The sequence below is a fragment of the Scylla paramamosain genome, chromosome 6 (assembly GCF_035594125.1).
Source record: "Scylla paramamosain isolate STU-SP2022 chromosome 6, ASM3559412v1, whole genome shotgun sequence".
Taxonomy (NCBI): domain Eukaryota; kingdom Metazoa; phylum Arthropoda; class Malacostraca; order Decapoda; family Portunidae; genus Scylla; species Scylla paramamosain.
Genome location: NC_087156.1, coordinates 32,018,266 through 32,034,496, shown reverse-complemented (window position 1 = coordinate 32,034,496; position 16,231 = coordinate 32,018,266). Strand labels below are relative to the sequence as shown.

Sequence of the window (16,231 nt, the reverse complement as noted above, 5' to 3'; positions counted from 1 at the left end):
CAGAGGGAGGGAATCGACTTCTGACAAAGACTATAGGTATGCATATGAATGTACGAGTATTTATATATGTATGTATTAAAATCTCTCATACATTCTCATCAGATTAAAGGATTTCAGATGCCGAGAAAATTCTAAATATAAAAGGGAAAACACGTATGTGATGTTTATCTGTCCATCTGTAATATATATATACGCAACCAAGTATTTCACAAAACCGCTTATTTTATCATGTAACTGAGCTGCTTAAAGCCACTGATGTCTTTATGGACGATGGTGAAAGTGACAACCCTACTGATGGCGACTGTGGCAAGAGGTCTGGTCCGCCTCTCCTTACTAACATCACCCTCACCACTCCCTTACTGCCCTACCACAAGCACGTTCTCCAATATAAGTAACACCATTCCTTCTCTCTTTTCCTCCACTTTCCCCCCTGGCATAACAGCCCATCCCAGCACTTCCCCCGGCACGTCCAGGCCTTCCCTCCCCGCCATAACACGTTCCGGCGAGCAATTACCACGGTGGGAACTGCTCTAATATTGGCTGCAGGTCACCCAACTAGAGTCCTCCGTCTGTGCTCCCTCCTGCTGGCTTTTTCGTCTCTCTCTCTCTCTCTCTCTCTCTCTCTCTCTCTCTCTCTCTCTCTCTCTCTCTCTCTCTCTCTCTCTCCAAACAGGGTCCAGTGTGTCCCTCGCAGCGTTTCCAGGACTCAGGTGCGCGGGGGAAGCTTACAAAACCGCGCTATTCAGACACAATAAAAAACAGGACGTTCTTAATGGAATTACGTATTGCTTATTCTCACAGGCAAAAACGATGAATACACTAAAAATGTCATAATCATCTAAATGTACGAGCGAGCCTGGAAACAATACCTGCCGATCTCCTTCCTGCAGAGCCTGTCTAGTTAATCAGGCCCTAATCCCTAGAATCAGTGTAACGTCTTTTAACTCACTAAAATTTTATATAATAACCTAGAATTCCAAGAGCATTTTTGACCCAGGATTTTTCTAGATATAATATATAACTCACTGATTTTTAAGGTAGGATATAAAACAAAAAAATGCTTCGTAAAATCATGTATCTTCGCTCAAATAAAAAAATGTAAAAATATTCAATGGATTAAAATTGTAGGGTACACTGTGATATTGACAACTATCCTCACTCTACATATTTTCTGTATGGTGATAAAAGGCCGCCATATTTTTGCGTACAGGGGAAAAGCCAGTGCAGCCGCTTACGAGTACCACTTGCAGCCACGGGAAAAACCAACCTTTTCTCTAAGTGTGTGTTACTAGATCCGTCAACACATACTCTTGTTTAGCCCACCGGAGCTTGCTGGCTGTGGCTGAAACTGCTGCTTCCCCCACACACACCTGCTCCTCCTCCTCTTCCCCCACCTCCTCCCCCACCATTACGCAGCCTCCTACAGCCACAGGAGCGCGCGGAGGGAGGCAACAAAGGCACACACAACAGTTATCATTGCCGCAAGGAGTACAACCCACTCATGAATAATTAACTGAGTAAGTAGCACTAATTTTGGCTCACCCACTACCAGCCTGCACACTGACGGCTGGGAATTGCCTTAAAGCTGCACTACCTCTGCCCCTTTGTCCCGCGAAGACACGCCAAGGGGAAGAGCAGTGGCTTTAATCCGAGAGGACTGATAGTTGTTGGCTTGTGGGACGGAGGAGGGCGGGGACGCGCGGCCCAGAATCAGGTGGTCAAACAACAACAAGTTTTCGAGGGAATTGCTGGTACCGAGAAAACTGACGGCGGGAGGAGGGAGGAGGATGATAGCGCAAGAAGAGGACGCTCGACAAGGAGGAAAATGTGCGAGGAAACAGAGAGGAAATGAGAGGAGAAAAAACGAGAAAGTAAAGCAAGAGGAAGGAGAGGAGAGGAGAAGGAAAAGGAGAAAGGAAACAAGAGAGGAAGGTGAAGAGAGGGGAAGATAAAAGGAAACGGGGAGGAAGATGAAGAGAAGGAAAGATAACAATATGTAATAAAATTTTACTTTGTCTTGTCTTTGGCCCCAAACCATAATTTTCTTGTTATTTTCATCTAAACAAAATAGATAAAAGTTATTTTGATCCTAAACTTTTCTTTTTTTGTGGTTAGAGCAATGAATTTGCAGTTTTTGCCTTATTTCATTATAGTATGAGTTACTAATAGTATTCATGTCAGGTAAAGACCTTTGCAAAATCTCAGTTGCTTATCTAATTGCTTTCGAAATGTTGTAAATAAGTTAAAACAATGAAAGAAAGAATATAAAGTGTTCTAAAGATTTTTTTAATTCTAATAAGATCATTCTTGAACTGACCAGATCTAGCAAGAACTTTCTCATATTTAGAAGAGTTTGCTTACAATTCAGAAATCTTCTCAAATCTTCCAGAATGTTCTACCAGACGCTTTTAAAAGTTTCTATAACATTTTAGAACATTCTATTCAATGTAAACATTTCTTGAATATTCTAGAACTTTCTAGAATACAGTAGAAATATGTAGAAGTATCAAGAATTTTCTAAAATGATTCAGAATATTCTAAAGTAGGTTCAAGAATATTCTAGAAAGATTGAGAACATTCTGGAACACATTCTAGAAAGACTAAGAATATTCTGGAGTACTGCTTGACAATATAAATGTAGGGGCTTGCAGACCACCTATCAGTTTTGCTTTGGCTGGCTGAGAAGACACATCACAAGAGGTGAAATGGCATCAAGAGGCTACAGTCATTCTCCAGATGTATTCTGCTACATATGTGGTCAATTCATCAAGACAAGAGCAAAGAAATTCTCTGTGACAGCATCTAGAAAAATGTGTGAAGCTTACAAAGCATATTTTGCTGTGGCATTTGGGGACCAAGACAAGACCTGGGCACCTCATTTTTGCTTGTGAGCATTGTAAGAGAACGCTAGAAGGTAAAATAGCTGTTAGTTTTTCAAGAGTAAGATCCAATTAAGAACTAAGAATAAAAATAAAATAAGTTTAACAGAAGCTCACTGTTGTTTTTTTACAGGATGGTATAGAGAGGAAAATAGAGCCATGAAATTTGCCATTCCTAGAATATGGCGTGAACCTACTGATCACTCAACTGACTTTTTTTTTTTTGCATGGTGGATCCTTCCAAAGGCTATGCTACTGCAATGATGTATCAGGCTTATTTGATGCTATTGGAATTGCTTGCAATGCAGATGAATGGAGACTCTTCATTGACAACTCCAAAGTCTGAAAGCAGTACTTCTGCACAATGGAAACAAGTATCATCTCTGCCTCTTGTTCATTCTGTGCATCTTAAGGAGGACTACACCAGTGTAAAGCTTCTACTGGAAACTTTGAACTACAAGAAGTATGACTGGGAAGTTATTGGAGACTTCAAGATGGTGGCTTTCTTGATGAGACTGCAAGGAGGTTTAACCAAGAGTCCCTGTTTTCTTTGCCTTTGGGACAGTAGAGACAGAACAGCACATTACCAAAGAAAGCACTGGCCTCCAAGGACTGACACTACAGTGGGAGCACACAGTATCAAACATGAGCCATTGGTGAATCCTCAAAGGGTTTTCTCTACCACACATCAAACTAGGTCTCTTGAAACAGTTTGTTACAGCTCTTGACAAGGAGTCTGCTGCCTTCAGATATTTTCAAGACTTCTTTCCTAAGCTTTCAGAGGCAAAGGTGAAAGCTGGTATCTTCATTGGACTACAGGTAAGGGAAATTATGGAGTGCTCAGAATTTCTACGGAAGCTCACAGAAAAGGAGGAAAAAGCTTGGGAGTGTTTCATTGCTTTCTTGGCAAAAACGAGGCTAATAACTCTATGGAACTCGTTGAAGCTTTAGTGAAAAGCTATAGTGAGATGGGTTGCAGAATGTCCTTGAAGGTGATTATCCTAGATGTTCACCTCGACAACTTCAAGAAGAATATGGGAGCATATTCAGAGGAAGAAGGGGAGCGCTTCCACCAAGGTATAATGAGCTTTGAACAGATATCAGGTATCCTTCATTTGGGGGCTCACACATGAAAGTGATTTGTTATATTCACGCAAATCAAGAAAAACTGTTCATTTTTAATCCTAAAAATTAGTTTCAGATGTTTTAAAATAATTTTTTGTCATTTGAATTTTTTTTTTTTTTTTTTTTTTGTCCAAAAATGGTGAAAATGGGAAATTTAGCAATTTGGAGCTAAAAATCATTCTAAAGCCACAAAAGCAAAGTTTCACAGGAATAATGGACATTTTCTATAGTTTTGTAATGAAAAGAGATGGAAAATAATACTTGCTTGTCAAAGACAAAAATCGTGTTGCATATTACAATAGGAAACAGGGAGGAAGTGAGAGGAGGAGGAAAAACGAGAGACGAGAGGAAATGGAAAGAGAGGAGAGAAAAAGGGAAAGGAGAAAGGAAATTAAAAAGAAGGATAGGAGAGAAGGAAAAAAGGGAAAGAAAACACAGAAAAAGCAAGACAAAGAGGAAAAACAGGAAAGAAAAGTAAGAGAAATGAGAGGAGGGAAGGAAAAGGAGAAAGAAAACGGAGAGGTAAGTGAAGAGCAGAAAGGATAAAAGGAAACTGGGAGAAAGGCGAAAAAAACGATATGATAAAGGAAGCAGAGAGGAAAATTAAGCAAAAGGATAAAATGAAACATACCTGAAGGACTGGAGAGTTACGGTAAAAAAATAAGTAGAGATGAGGGATAAGTGAGAAGAGAGATGAGAAATGGGAGAAAGAGAAAGGGGAAGGAGAAAGGAGAAGAGAAGTCCCATGGCAGTTCCATTATGAGCTACAGCCATTACCTTCTTGTTGGCTGAGACCCGAGTGCCTGGGGAGGGTAATTGCTTCGTGGTGTGTGTGTGTGTGTGTGTGTGTGTGTGTGTGTGTGTGTGTGTGTGTGTGTGTGTGTGTGTGTGTGTGTGTGTGTGTGTGTGTGTGTGTGTGTGTGTGTGTGTGTGTGTGTGGGTGTGTGTGTGTGTGTGTGTGTGTGTATGTGTGTGAGTGGGTGTGTGTGGGTGTGTGTATATGTGTGGCACAAAGTAAGTATGAAAGGTAAATGAAGGAACGAGAAACAAGTAAGACATAATGAAAGACAAGAAAGAGAGAGAGAGAGAGAGAGAGGAGAGAGAGAGAGAGAGAGAGAGAGAGAGAGAGAGAGAGAGAGAGAGAGAGAGAGAGAGAGAGAGAGAGAGAGAGAGAGAGAAAGAAAAGGTAAATAGATAAAAAGGACAGAAGAAAAGGAAATAAAAGCAAAAGAATGATATGCCCCAGAACTTACTACTACTACTACTACTACTACTACTACTACTACTACTACTACTACTACTGTTGCTACTACTACTACTACCACCATCATCACAACCATAAACATCACTATTACTGTATCTCAAAATCACCCTGGCGACAGTTTCTTGAGTTCTATCCCTTCCCCTCAGAAAATAACTTTGAGGAGGCAGCAGGTACAAACTCAGGTGTGCGTCAGGTGTGTGTTCTCCGCCATCAGGAAGGTACTGTGCTCCAGGCGTGTGTGTCGCAGGAATGAGCCAGGAATGTCATCTCCATACCTTGGTTCTCCGGCAACTCTTCCTTCTCATTATTACACGTCATGCTTCTAATTCGTCTCCTTGTTATCTTCTGCTTATTCTCTCGTTCTCTTCTCTTCTTTCTTCGATTTCTACTGTTTCATTGTATTTTTTTTCCCTCGAAGTCTGTCTGTCAGTTTATCTACCTTTCTTGTTTTGTTTTTTTTATTGTTCTTGTTGTTGTTGTTCTCCCTTTTCTTTTCTTCTTCTTCTTCTACCTTTTTCTTTCCCTTATTATCCTCTACTCCTTTCTCTTTTATCTTATTCCTTTCTTCTTTCTTTCTTCTCCATCTTTTGCTTCAGTTCTGCTTCTTTTTTTTCTGTCCTCCTTGAATTTCTGCTTTTTCATAACCTTTTATCTTTGATCCATCTCCATTTCCTCGCGTCAGCATTCTTCTTCTCCCTACTCGTCATTCTCTTTCTTCATCTCTTTCCCGTCCTGCTTCCCTTCTTCCTCCGTCTGTCCGTTTCCTTCACAGATATTCCTTTTCTTCTTCATTTTCTCATCTTTCACCTTTCATCGTCTTCCTATCCATCCCTCAGGCTCGTCCTCCTCCACCTTTTATCCCTCTACACTTCTTCCTCCTACTCCATCCCCATACTTCCTCTCACGCTGAATCCCTCCTGCTGCTCCTCCTCCTCATCCTCCTCCTCCTTTTTCGCCTGTATCCGATTCTAAGAATTTCACTTAGATTTCGAGGGCAAACAAGAAAAAAGGGAAACTGTAAGCTACTCTTTACATACTCATATTTGCGACAACTGATAACTTACCCCGTGAATAGAAGTGAGATGTAATACCTATATATATATATATATATATATATATATATATGATAAAAATGATCATAAAGGATAAAGAGATTAGGTTCTTAGAAGGACCCACAATATGGATTAAGAGGTACAAGATCACCGCTAATGTACTTGTAGAATTTTATTTATTTTTCTTTTTTTTTCGATTACTATCATAAACATGGTGACAATACATACATCGTTTGATGTAATTTATCTACACCTTTAGAAAGAATATGACAAAAAATTACTGAGTGAATTTCTGACTTGCTCATGGTGTCATTGTCAATATTCACAGGCGGCTGGACGAATGCCTCACATGACACAGCGCTAGTTAACCGTCTTGTGATGTATCAAAAAATCGGTACTTGTCCTTTTCCTTTTTTTTTTTTTTTTTTTTTTCAATGGCATCAACAATAACCTCACCAGCAAAATTGCGAAGTTTGCAGACGGCACAAAAAAATCAGGCAAAATCCTTGGAATGATTACTGCAAGCCATCTTAAGCCAAACCACCGACACACGCAAGTGGAAAATCAGCTAATCACTTATTTTAAAGAATTTAATGGTTTAATTGCACTGTAAAGGTTTGGAATAGTCTTCTTTCTTACAATGTAGACAAAAAAGCTACTCATACATTTAAAAGTAAGTTGCATCTTGATATCAATCCAAAATCTTTTTTCACTCACAGGGAAAATTCAAACATTACTATACAATCATGAATATCACTGAGCAATAGAATATATAAGTATTACTTTTCTCCCCATTGTTTACACACACACACACACACACACACACATATATATATATATATATATATATATATATATATATATATATATATATATATATATATATATATATATATATATATATATATATATATATATATATATATATATATATATATATATATATATATATATATATATATTATTCTTTTTATTTATTTATTTATTTTTTTCGGGAGAAATCTTACGTGAGCCTTATAAGGTAGTCTTTTTCTTTGTAGGTACATTTCATAGCGTAGTCCTGTAAATCTCGCAAACATCCTCATTAGGATTGTCCTGCTGCTCTTTGCTTTTCCCTTTATATTTCTTCTATTGTATTCCTCCTTCAAGTCTTCCTCATCACCATACACCCTGGTCCGCCACTCTGTAACCACTGCACCACCACAGCCTGATCTGCCTCACAAATGGAGACTCCAGACTTGATATTCAGTGCAGCCATACAGTTATTTCCGCCTTGGGGCGGTGCCAAGGAGACATTTTCAGTTGTTTTTGGTTTACTCTCGTACGTACTAAGACGACGCGTGCACGCCGGGGTTGACAGTCACGTCAGCACTTACGTGTACGAACACACGCACCAAAACTAACTCTCTCTCTCTCTCTCTCTCTCTCTCTCTCTCTCCTCTCTCTCTCTCTCTCTCTCTCTCTCTCTTCACACCACACACACACACACACACACACACACACACACACACACACACACACACACAGCTCCCTAATTCAATGGTGACATCTTTAATATCTGGCAGGCTGAGATTATTTCCCACACATCATGGTTAAGTTTTTCCACTGGGTGAGCAGCTACTCTCCCCACCCCCAGGGACAGAGGACAAGGTCTGTGGCGTGTGGAAGGTTCCGGCCTTGCCCAGAGATCGGACTATATGAGGCTTAAGTTCGCTTCAGAAGGATAGAGCACGGGATCAGGAATCCGGTGCGTGATCTTCAAGACCATGAGTGAATTAGACAAGCACACACACACACACACCACACACACACACACACACACACACACACACACACACACACACACACACACACACACAGCTGGAGATAACGTCTTACAAGAAACACAACAAGATGATGATAATGATGACGATGGTGGTGGTAGTGGCTGTGGTTGTTGTTGCTGTCGTCGTCGTTGTCGTTGTCGTTGTTGTTATTGTTGTTGTTGTTGTTGTTGTTGTTGTTGTTGGTAATGGTGGTGGTTATGAAGTAAGGACAGTAAGGCAAGCAGGAAGACAAAGAGGATAAAGGGAAGAAAGACGACGATAATGGTAATGTAATGGATGTAATATACAAAAGTGATTAACTTTAAAAAACGTATTCCTCACATTCTCACTCCAAGGCTTGTACCAAAATAACTTCAAGCAACTTACCTATGTCTAAGAAGCTTACGGTTAATTTCCTTGCAGCCCGTAAAGGAAGTGGAGATTTAGGGGTGAAAAGCCTGGATAAGTTTTCCGGAACGCTGACGGAGCGACGACGAAGCGGCGACATTTAGCGTAAACACGGATACATAAAAACTGTGACTTTATTCAGAAGCACTTTGCTCTCTCACCACGATTAATTTTCCAAGGCCCATAGAGATGATTAGGCAGATTCTCAAGACTGTTTATTCTCTTAGTAATGTAAAAAATTTGTTAATCTGTCAATAGAACCGTAAAAAGGCAGCCTTCAAAACCCTTTGCAGCTTCAACTAGAGCCTTTTGAAAGCAATGGAGATGCGATACAGAAGTATTTCAGAATATAGACCTCTACGCCAAAGAAACCAGTGCACATCACTACCGAGTTGTTTTCAAGTGAGGCGATGTCTTCTGAATGTGCCTACGAAAAGAGAACAGGAGTGTGTGAATCGTCCTTGCATCACGGTTACCAAGTTGAATACATCATGCTAGCAGATACAGCTAGCTTTGGATGGCGTCGTGAATACGTATAGAAATGCATAAATCATGGCGAGTTTTTGGTGTCTGAAGGTCATGTTTTTGTGCCAGCAATGAACAGCGGCAGGGAGTAGAAAAAAGTACATCAAGGCAAGTTACATCTACATACCAAAAGGACAAAAAAAAAAAAAAAAAAGTCCAAAAGAGAGTGAAACATTTTTTTTTAACTTCTCTGCTTGTCTGGGAGGAAATGAAAGTGATATAGATTCAGCGAATGTTCTTCGTGCTTCGTTTGCATTCACGCGGAATCATGGGGCTGTCCTGACCACTCCCCACTGCGCAGAATCGAGCCAGTTACTCAAGATGCTAATGTAAGGCTGATCAGAACCGTGTTTCTTTTCTCTTTTTTTTTTATTATCAGAGTATGCGAGGTGGTGATGAAGTGTTTTGATAGAAGTGATTGGCAATCAGGTGAGTGATGAGTGCGTGAAGCTGCTGGACGCTCGCCGTGAGTGCAGCACTGGGTGATGAATGCTGGGTGGCGAGTGCTGGGTTTTGCAGATCAGTGAATTGGATACTGTAGTGCTGGTGAATGTGCTGTGTGTGTGTGTGTGTGTGTGTGTGTGTGTGTGTGTGTGTGTGTGTGTGTGTGTGTGTGTGTGTGTGTGTGTGTGTGTGTGTGTGTGTGTGTGTGTGGGTGTGTGTGTGTCCTTCCATTCCCTGTTACAACACTGCACTGCTCGGATTGGGTGGAAACCCATTTTTAAAAGTTGTGGAACAAGGACAAGGACTCACTGTTTCCACACTCAAGCACCCTCTCCTTGATCTTCAGTGTGTTGGGGAATAAGAATCCTTTACCCTGTGGCATCCTGATTATCATAGTTCATCCTATCAATGCTTATCCTTCGCTATTATCTTGAGAATGAGACTGGGAACTAATGCTTCTTACAGAAACTCAAAACAAAGCCTACGAATCCGAAGCAAAAGGTGTCGACGAAAAGAGAGCTGACGTTTTCTAATGTAACAGCCAGAAATTATAATCAGGCAGTGCGGTAAAAAAACATGAGGTTTTCAGTTTGCTATGCTGTAAGTGAAAAAAATTGTCAGTTGCGTAAATGCCGGAACAGTGAAGGCATTTCACAGGCAACACAAGTCGAACAGCAGGCATGTGTTTATTTGTGAAATTTATATATGGCGATGGAATTTCCTTAGTGCTGTGATCTTCACCTTCCCACGTCAGTGAAGGAGTAATGAGGCTCACACGTGGATGCCAAGGCAGAGGCAATACCCAAGTAGGGAAGGGTAAACACCATTCTCCCGCCACACACACACACACACACACACACACACACACACACACACACACACACACACACACACAGAGAGAGAGAGAGAGACACACACACATATGAGAGAGAGAGAGAGAGAGAGAGAGAGAGAGAGAGAGAGAGAGAGAGAGAGAGAGAGAGAGAGAGAGAGAGAGAGAGAGAGAGAGAGAGAGAGAGAGAGAGAGAGAGATTCCTCTTATGTTGAACAAGGGTTTCCATGAAGTTTCATTGGTGGTTACTGAACACTCAGTGATGATGGGGTCCCTTTGAGAAGTCATCTCTCTTCTCATGTGCTGTAAAAACGTCAAGAAATTCACGACAGAACAAGTGAACGTCATACACATATCCCCGCCATCTAGGTGTGATGCGTGTTATGATAATGATAAGAATCTTGTATCAGTAAGCCTTTGAACTAGTTTGGCTATTGCACCATCACTGATAAAATTTACACATTTTAATGACAGTTACTTAATGAAGCAGCTCGAGCGTATTCCTGAAAGATCTGGCATGGCCTGGTGACGCGCAGCGCACCTAAGCCACGTCAAGAGTTTCCAGAAAGGAATACTGATATTAACATCAGTCCCTATTTGGTATTACACAACCATGACAGTGCACCGCTGATAATCCTTTTGAGTACCCTTAGTAATGCATGTACCTCAATCTGGGAGCTCTTCTTCTAACAGCAGTACCACTGGATACTCGCAGGTGTGGTTCTTGGCGAAAGAGGGTGGTGGGTCGGAATGGCCATGGGTGTTTGAAAAGCACAAAACGATCTGAACTAGGTTTAACCCTTCCTCGTTGCGAAGGGAGCATGGTGAGTTAAGCGAGAGGCCGGCAGGTTTACGATGGCTTCAGAGAAAAAATTACAAGAAAATTGTATAGCATAGTCCAGGATATTGCCTACACTGTTTGCTATGCTTTACTGATACAGTGTTCAGCTACTTGTCTTGGCTTGGCTTGCTGTTCAGGACATGAGCAGAAAGCAGGGGGAAAACAGTGGCACTCCATTAATTAAACTATCATCGTGCAGTGCCGTAGGTGTCAGACTGTTGTTACGTGGATATTCGCGTGGATATCGCAAAGGGGAACATCAGATTCACATATAAAGACTAGTTTAGCGTCGCCCCCTGGAAACACAGCAATTTATTTACAATAAAAGACAAGATTCATGTTGAGCCCTTCCCTCCTCTCCTAAAACGGCACTTAACTCAGACATGTCAGTGAATATCTTGATAGAACAGACTACTGTTTACAGTCCCTTTTAATTCATCTCCGGGTGCATATGATTAGTGTCCATCCGCTGCTAGACCATCCTTAGGTGAGAGCAGAGTAACATACCGTGCTCATTTCTACTGTACTTATAATTTCTTCCTCAATCGTCCATGTTCAGATCTGGTAAGAATCTATTAACTGTCAGGTTTCGAAAGGAGGGGATCTAAGGTTGATAGGAAAATTTTAAATATATTGGAAGCGAGTGCAGCAGGTTACTCAACTTCTGATATGACAACACCTCATGGCGTTGTCTCACATTCCACTGTCTTTGTATATTACATGATTTATTCTGTCTTACCATGAATATTTTATCGGGCACAGCACTCCAGTCCTTTGTCAACAATAAGAAAAAAAAAAAAGGAAACTGACCTTTACATATTGAATAAAAGGAAACAAAATATTGCTAAACGAAACATATCCATTAGAAAATTCTGAGAAGTCACGTCTGGTTAATAATTCCCGAGATGTTTAGGTTTTTCCCCTTAACCCTTGTCTCAGGCGGTGTATGACTGAGAGAAAAGAAAAAGCAGACTGAACATTGCGAGGTTTTGCTCTTATCTGTTATTTACACGGCGAAAATAAAGTCCGGTGATGAATACGTTTACTTTAGTTGTTAAAATGGTGTTATATCATTCCAGGTCTAGCTCCTCTCTCTCTCACGTTTTCTATGTATTCCACAACCTCATTTAGCTCTCCCTGTTAAGTTGCATTTTACACGGCACTTTTATTAAAGCCTACTGTCTAGAATCCCATTAAATGCCTTTGCTGGACGACACAAAAGCATAACTCCTCTTTAAAAGTTTTCATGTAAATTCATGTGCATTTCCTTTTAGCAATGTTGGCATGAAGAAGGATGACAAAAAATGTGTTAAACTACAATACACAAAGACATGAATATGCTCTCTCTCTCTCTCTCTCTCTCTCTCTCTCTCTCTCTCTCTCTCTCTCTCTCTCTCTCTCTCTCTCTCTCTCTCTCTCTCTCTCTCTCTCTACATTCTTTTCATTCCCTTAACTCCCTCGTCCCATTCACCTGCAGAGGCATGGACAACTATTGGAGCAGCCTGCCTCATTAGTATCCAATAAGGGAGGCACAACACAGCTCAGGAGGAGGGAGAGCAAGGGAAGGCTGGAGAGGCGGCAGACGGCATCAAGAGTCTCCTCGATACACCCCAAGCCTCCTTAATTAAGTACACGTCTTGGTTACGGTTCACCGGCGTCGCAGCGTATGGCGTATCGCTGCATCGCTGTTGTGTATTTGCTGTTTGTATGTATGTTTGTTGGTTCATTTCAAGGTTGATTTGTGTTGAGGATGTTTTCAGTTATACTTACGGATTTTTTTTTCTTTTTATGTAGGAAGGACACTGGCCAAGGGCAACAAAAATCCAATAAAAAAAATGGCCACTGAAATGCCAGTCCCACAAAAGGGTCAAAGCAGTAGTCAAAAATTGATGAATAAGTGTCTTGAAACCTCCCTCTTGAAGGAATTCAACTCATAGGAAGGTGGAAATACAGAAACAGGAAGGGAGTTCAGAGTTTACCAGAGAAAGGGATGAATGATTAGGAATACTGGTTAACTCTTGCGTTAGAGAGGTGGACAGAATAGCGATGAGAGAAAGAAGAAAATCTTGTGCAGCGAGGCCGCGGAAGGAGGGGAGGCATGCAGTTAGCAAGATCAGAAGAGCAGTTAGCATGAAAATAGCGGTAGAAGACAGCTAGAGATGCAATATTGCGGCGGTGAGAGAGGCTGAAGACAGTCAATTAGAGGAGAGGAGTTGATGAGACGAAAAACTTTTGTTTCTCGCAGGTGTGTGTGTGTGTGTGTGTGTGTGTGTGTGTGTGTGTGTGTGTGTGTGTGTGTGTGTGTGTGTGTGTGTGTGTGTGTGTGTGTGTGTGTGTGTGTGTGTGTGTGTGTGTGTGCAAGTGTGTGCGTCTGGTGTGTGTGTGTGTGTGTGTGTGTCTGGTTGAGTGTCACTTTCGGACGCTAACAAGCACCACCGTTTCACATTAATTATCAAATTACACTTCACTTTTACCACTTATCCTTAGTTACATAGTTTCCACGGCACACCCTGCAATTAGCAATGAAAACTGTCTGTGACCTGCGGCTGGCATGCTCGTTGTGGTCACCAGCAGCATGGTTATGAAGATGGTCGTACGAAAGAGAAGCATACCAGTGTTGTTGGAAATATTAAAGAATTCTTACCAGAGACTACAGAACTCAGCGAATAGTAAGATATATTGATGTAACGTTACTGTGCAATAAAACTGTATTAGTAACTGTTATTAATGATAGCATAGCAATAACAAAATTATAAGAAAATACAGTTCTCATACAAGAACGTGATTCCTTATTAACTTGAAAACGTCACCTGAGTGCTCACATTAGCTGTCATTTTCTTAATTTTTATCTTTCTTGAGAAGCGTGCAATGTAAGTTGCTGTTTCCTCTCTGCTGGTTTCTCATAAAGCACAATGTTCCCGCGTACCGAGGCAGCCGTGCTGTTTTTATGTCTCTTAATTAAAACTTGCAGAAGCGTAGTAGTTTCCTCGCTTGCAGATTCCTAGACCATTCTGATTACGATTTGAAAAAGTATTGCTTGGGAAAAATAGCACGTGATCGCCTTCCCTAACCATGACCAGTAGCAGGCTGCCAGTATTTTCACTTCGCACTTCAGAAGACCACGAGGATTTCCATTTAACATTTTTATTGAGGAGCATTTTTCCATAACACTTTGCAAGCTTACAAGTATTTCCCTTTAACGCTTCCACTCCACGGGCAACGAGTATTTCCATTTAACGGTTCATATTCTACCCAGCTACAAGAATTTTCGTTGTGCACTTTTTTCTCACAAGCTTCAAATTAATTTCCAGCCCACCTTACAAGAAGCTCAAACTAAAATTATATAGCGGGTTAATATATATAGCACGGAAAACAGCGTAATATGCTCTGGTAAACACGAGTAAGAACATGACTATCAATAATGCTGTGTTTCCACCGGTGTGCCGCACCCGCCAGAATTTAAAAAAAAAAAATTTGCATTCCCATATGAACAATTTTCAAAGACCATGAAGATGATCTGTCAAGTTTTCAGGATTCTTATTAAAACTACCACTGGTCTTACGAAACACCCTTGAAAACCCAACAAGTTTCCCTAGCGCCAGCTAAAAGAATAGTCTATAAAAGATGTCGAAGGGTTTGAGAACGTGATTCTTAAACTAGGTTTATGGGCGAAAGTATAACTATTATTATTTTATTATTATCATTTTATTTTATTTTATTTATTTATTTATTTATTTTTTTTTTATGCAGGAGGGGCACCGGTAAAGGACAACATAACTGTAATAAAAAAGAAAAAAGCCCCATTGAGGTGCTGGTCCCGAACACAGTCAAAAGCAGTAGTCAAAAATTACAGGATAAGTGTCTTGAAACTTCCCTCTTGAAAGAGTTCAAGTAACAGGAAGAAGGAAATACAAAAGCAGGAAGGGAGTTCCAGATATTACCAGAGAAAGGGATGAATTATTAAGAATACTGGTTAACTCTTGCATTATAGAGGTGGACAGAATAGGGGTGAGAGAAAGAAGTAAATCTTGTGCAGCGAGGCCGCGGGAGGAGGGGAGGCATGCAGTTAGCAAGATCAGAAGAGCAGTTAGCATGAAAATAACGGTAGAAGATAGCAAGAGATGCAACATTGCGGCAAAGAGAAAGAGGCTGAAGACAGTCAGTTAGAGGTGAGGAGTTGATAAGACGAAAAGTTTTTTATTCCGTCCTGTCTAAAAAAGAAGCATACTCCATACATGGACAGATAAGGTCCCTGTGAAAAGTTACCAGCTGGGTGAGTGAAAAAAAAACTGGCGAAGACGACTCAGAACGCCTTACTTCATAAAAAATGTTTTAGTTAGAGATGAAATGTGAAGTTTCCAGTTTAGATTACAAGTAAAGGACAAACCGAAGATGTTCAATGTAGAAGAGAGGGACAGTTGAGTGTCAATGAAGAAGAGAGAATAGTGGTCTGGAAGGTTGTGTCGAGTTGATAGATGGAGGATGTGGGTTTTTGAGGTATTGAACAATACTAACATTTCTTTATTTTATTATTGGGAAGTAAGTATGGACCTACTGTTTATATAAACCGTAATCTAAATGTTTCCTTTCTCGCTCTCAGGTACAACAGGTGTCTCATATCTCTGATCCATATTTTTCTTATGATTCTCTCTCTCTCTCTCTCTCTCTCTCTCTCTCTCTCTCTCATCTCTCTCTCTCTCTCTCTCTCTCTCTCTCTCTCTCTCTCTCTCTCTCTCTCTTCTAGAGAGGCTCGCGCAACACACACACGTACACACACACACACACACACACACACACACACACACATACACACACACACACACACACACACACACACACACACACACACACACACACACACACACACACACACACACACACACACAGTTTGTCAGGATGTCCAAAGAGGGAAGGGATGCGAAGCCCAGACCAGCACTCAAGCTCTACGTGCCTAAGACGCAGCTCCCTCGGCGTGTAAACGATGATGATGTACAATGTTGATGTTCTTGTCTATCACCTACAAGGCTGGGATTTCATCACGCTAATGACGACTATG

At 40.9% G+C, this 16,231-nt stretch overlaps 1 protein-coding gene across 5 annotated transcripts in view; it reads right to left on the bottom strand.

Moving 5' to 3' along the window:
* LOC135101608 (uncharacterized) overlaps window positions 1-16,231 on the bottom strand; it is a 285,511-nt gene that overhangs the window by 156,062 nt on the left and 113,218 nt on the right. The window contains exon 1 of one of the 5 annotated variants that reach the window (XM_064005800.1): window positions 8,513-8,674. The exons of the other annotated variants lie outside the window; for them this stretch is intronic. Within the exon in view, the coding sequence (XP_063861870.1) occupies window positions 8,513-8,633 (121 nt within the window). The 5' untranslated portion in view covers window positions 8,634-8,674. Of the gene's footprint in view, window positions 1-8,512; window positions 8,675-16,231 lie in introns of those variants that run through there. 5 annotated transcript variants of the gene reach the window in all.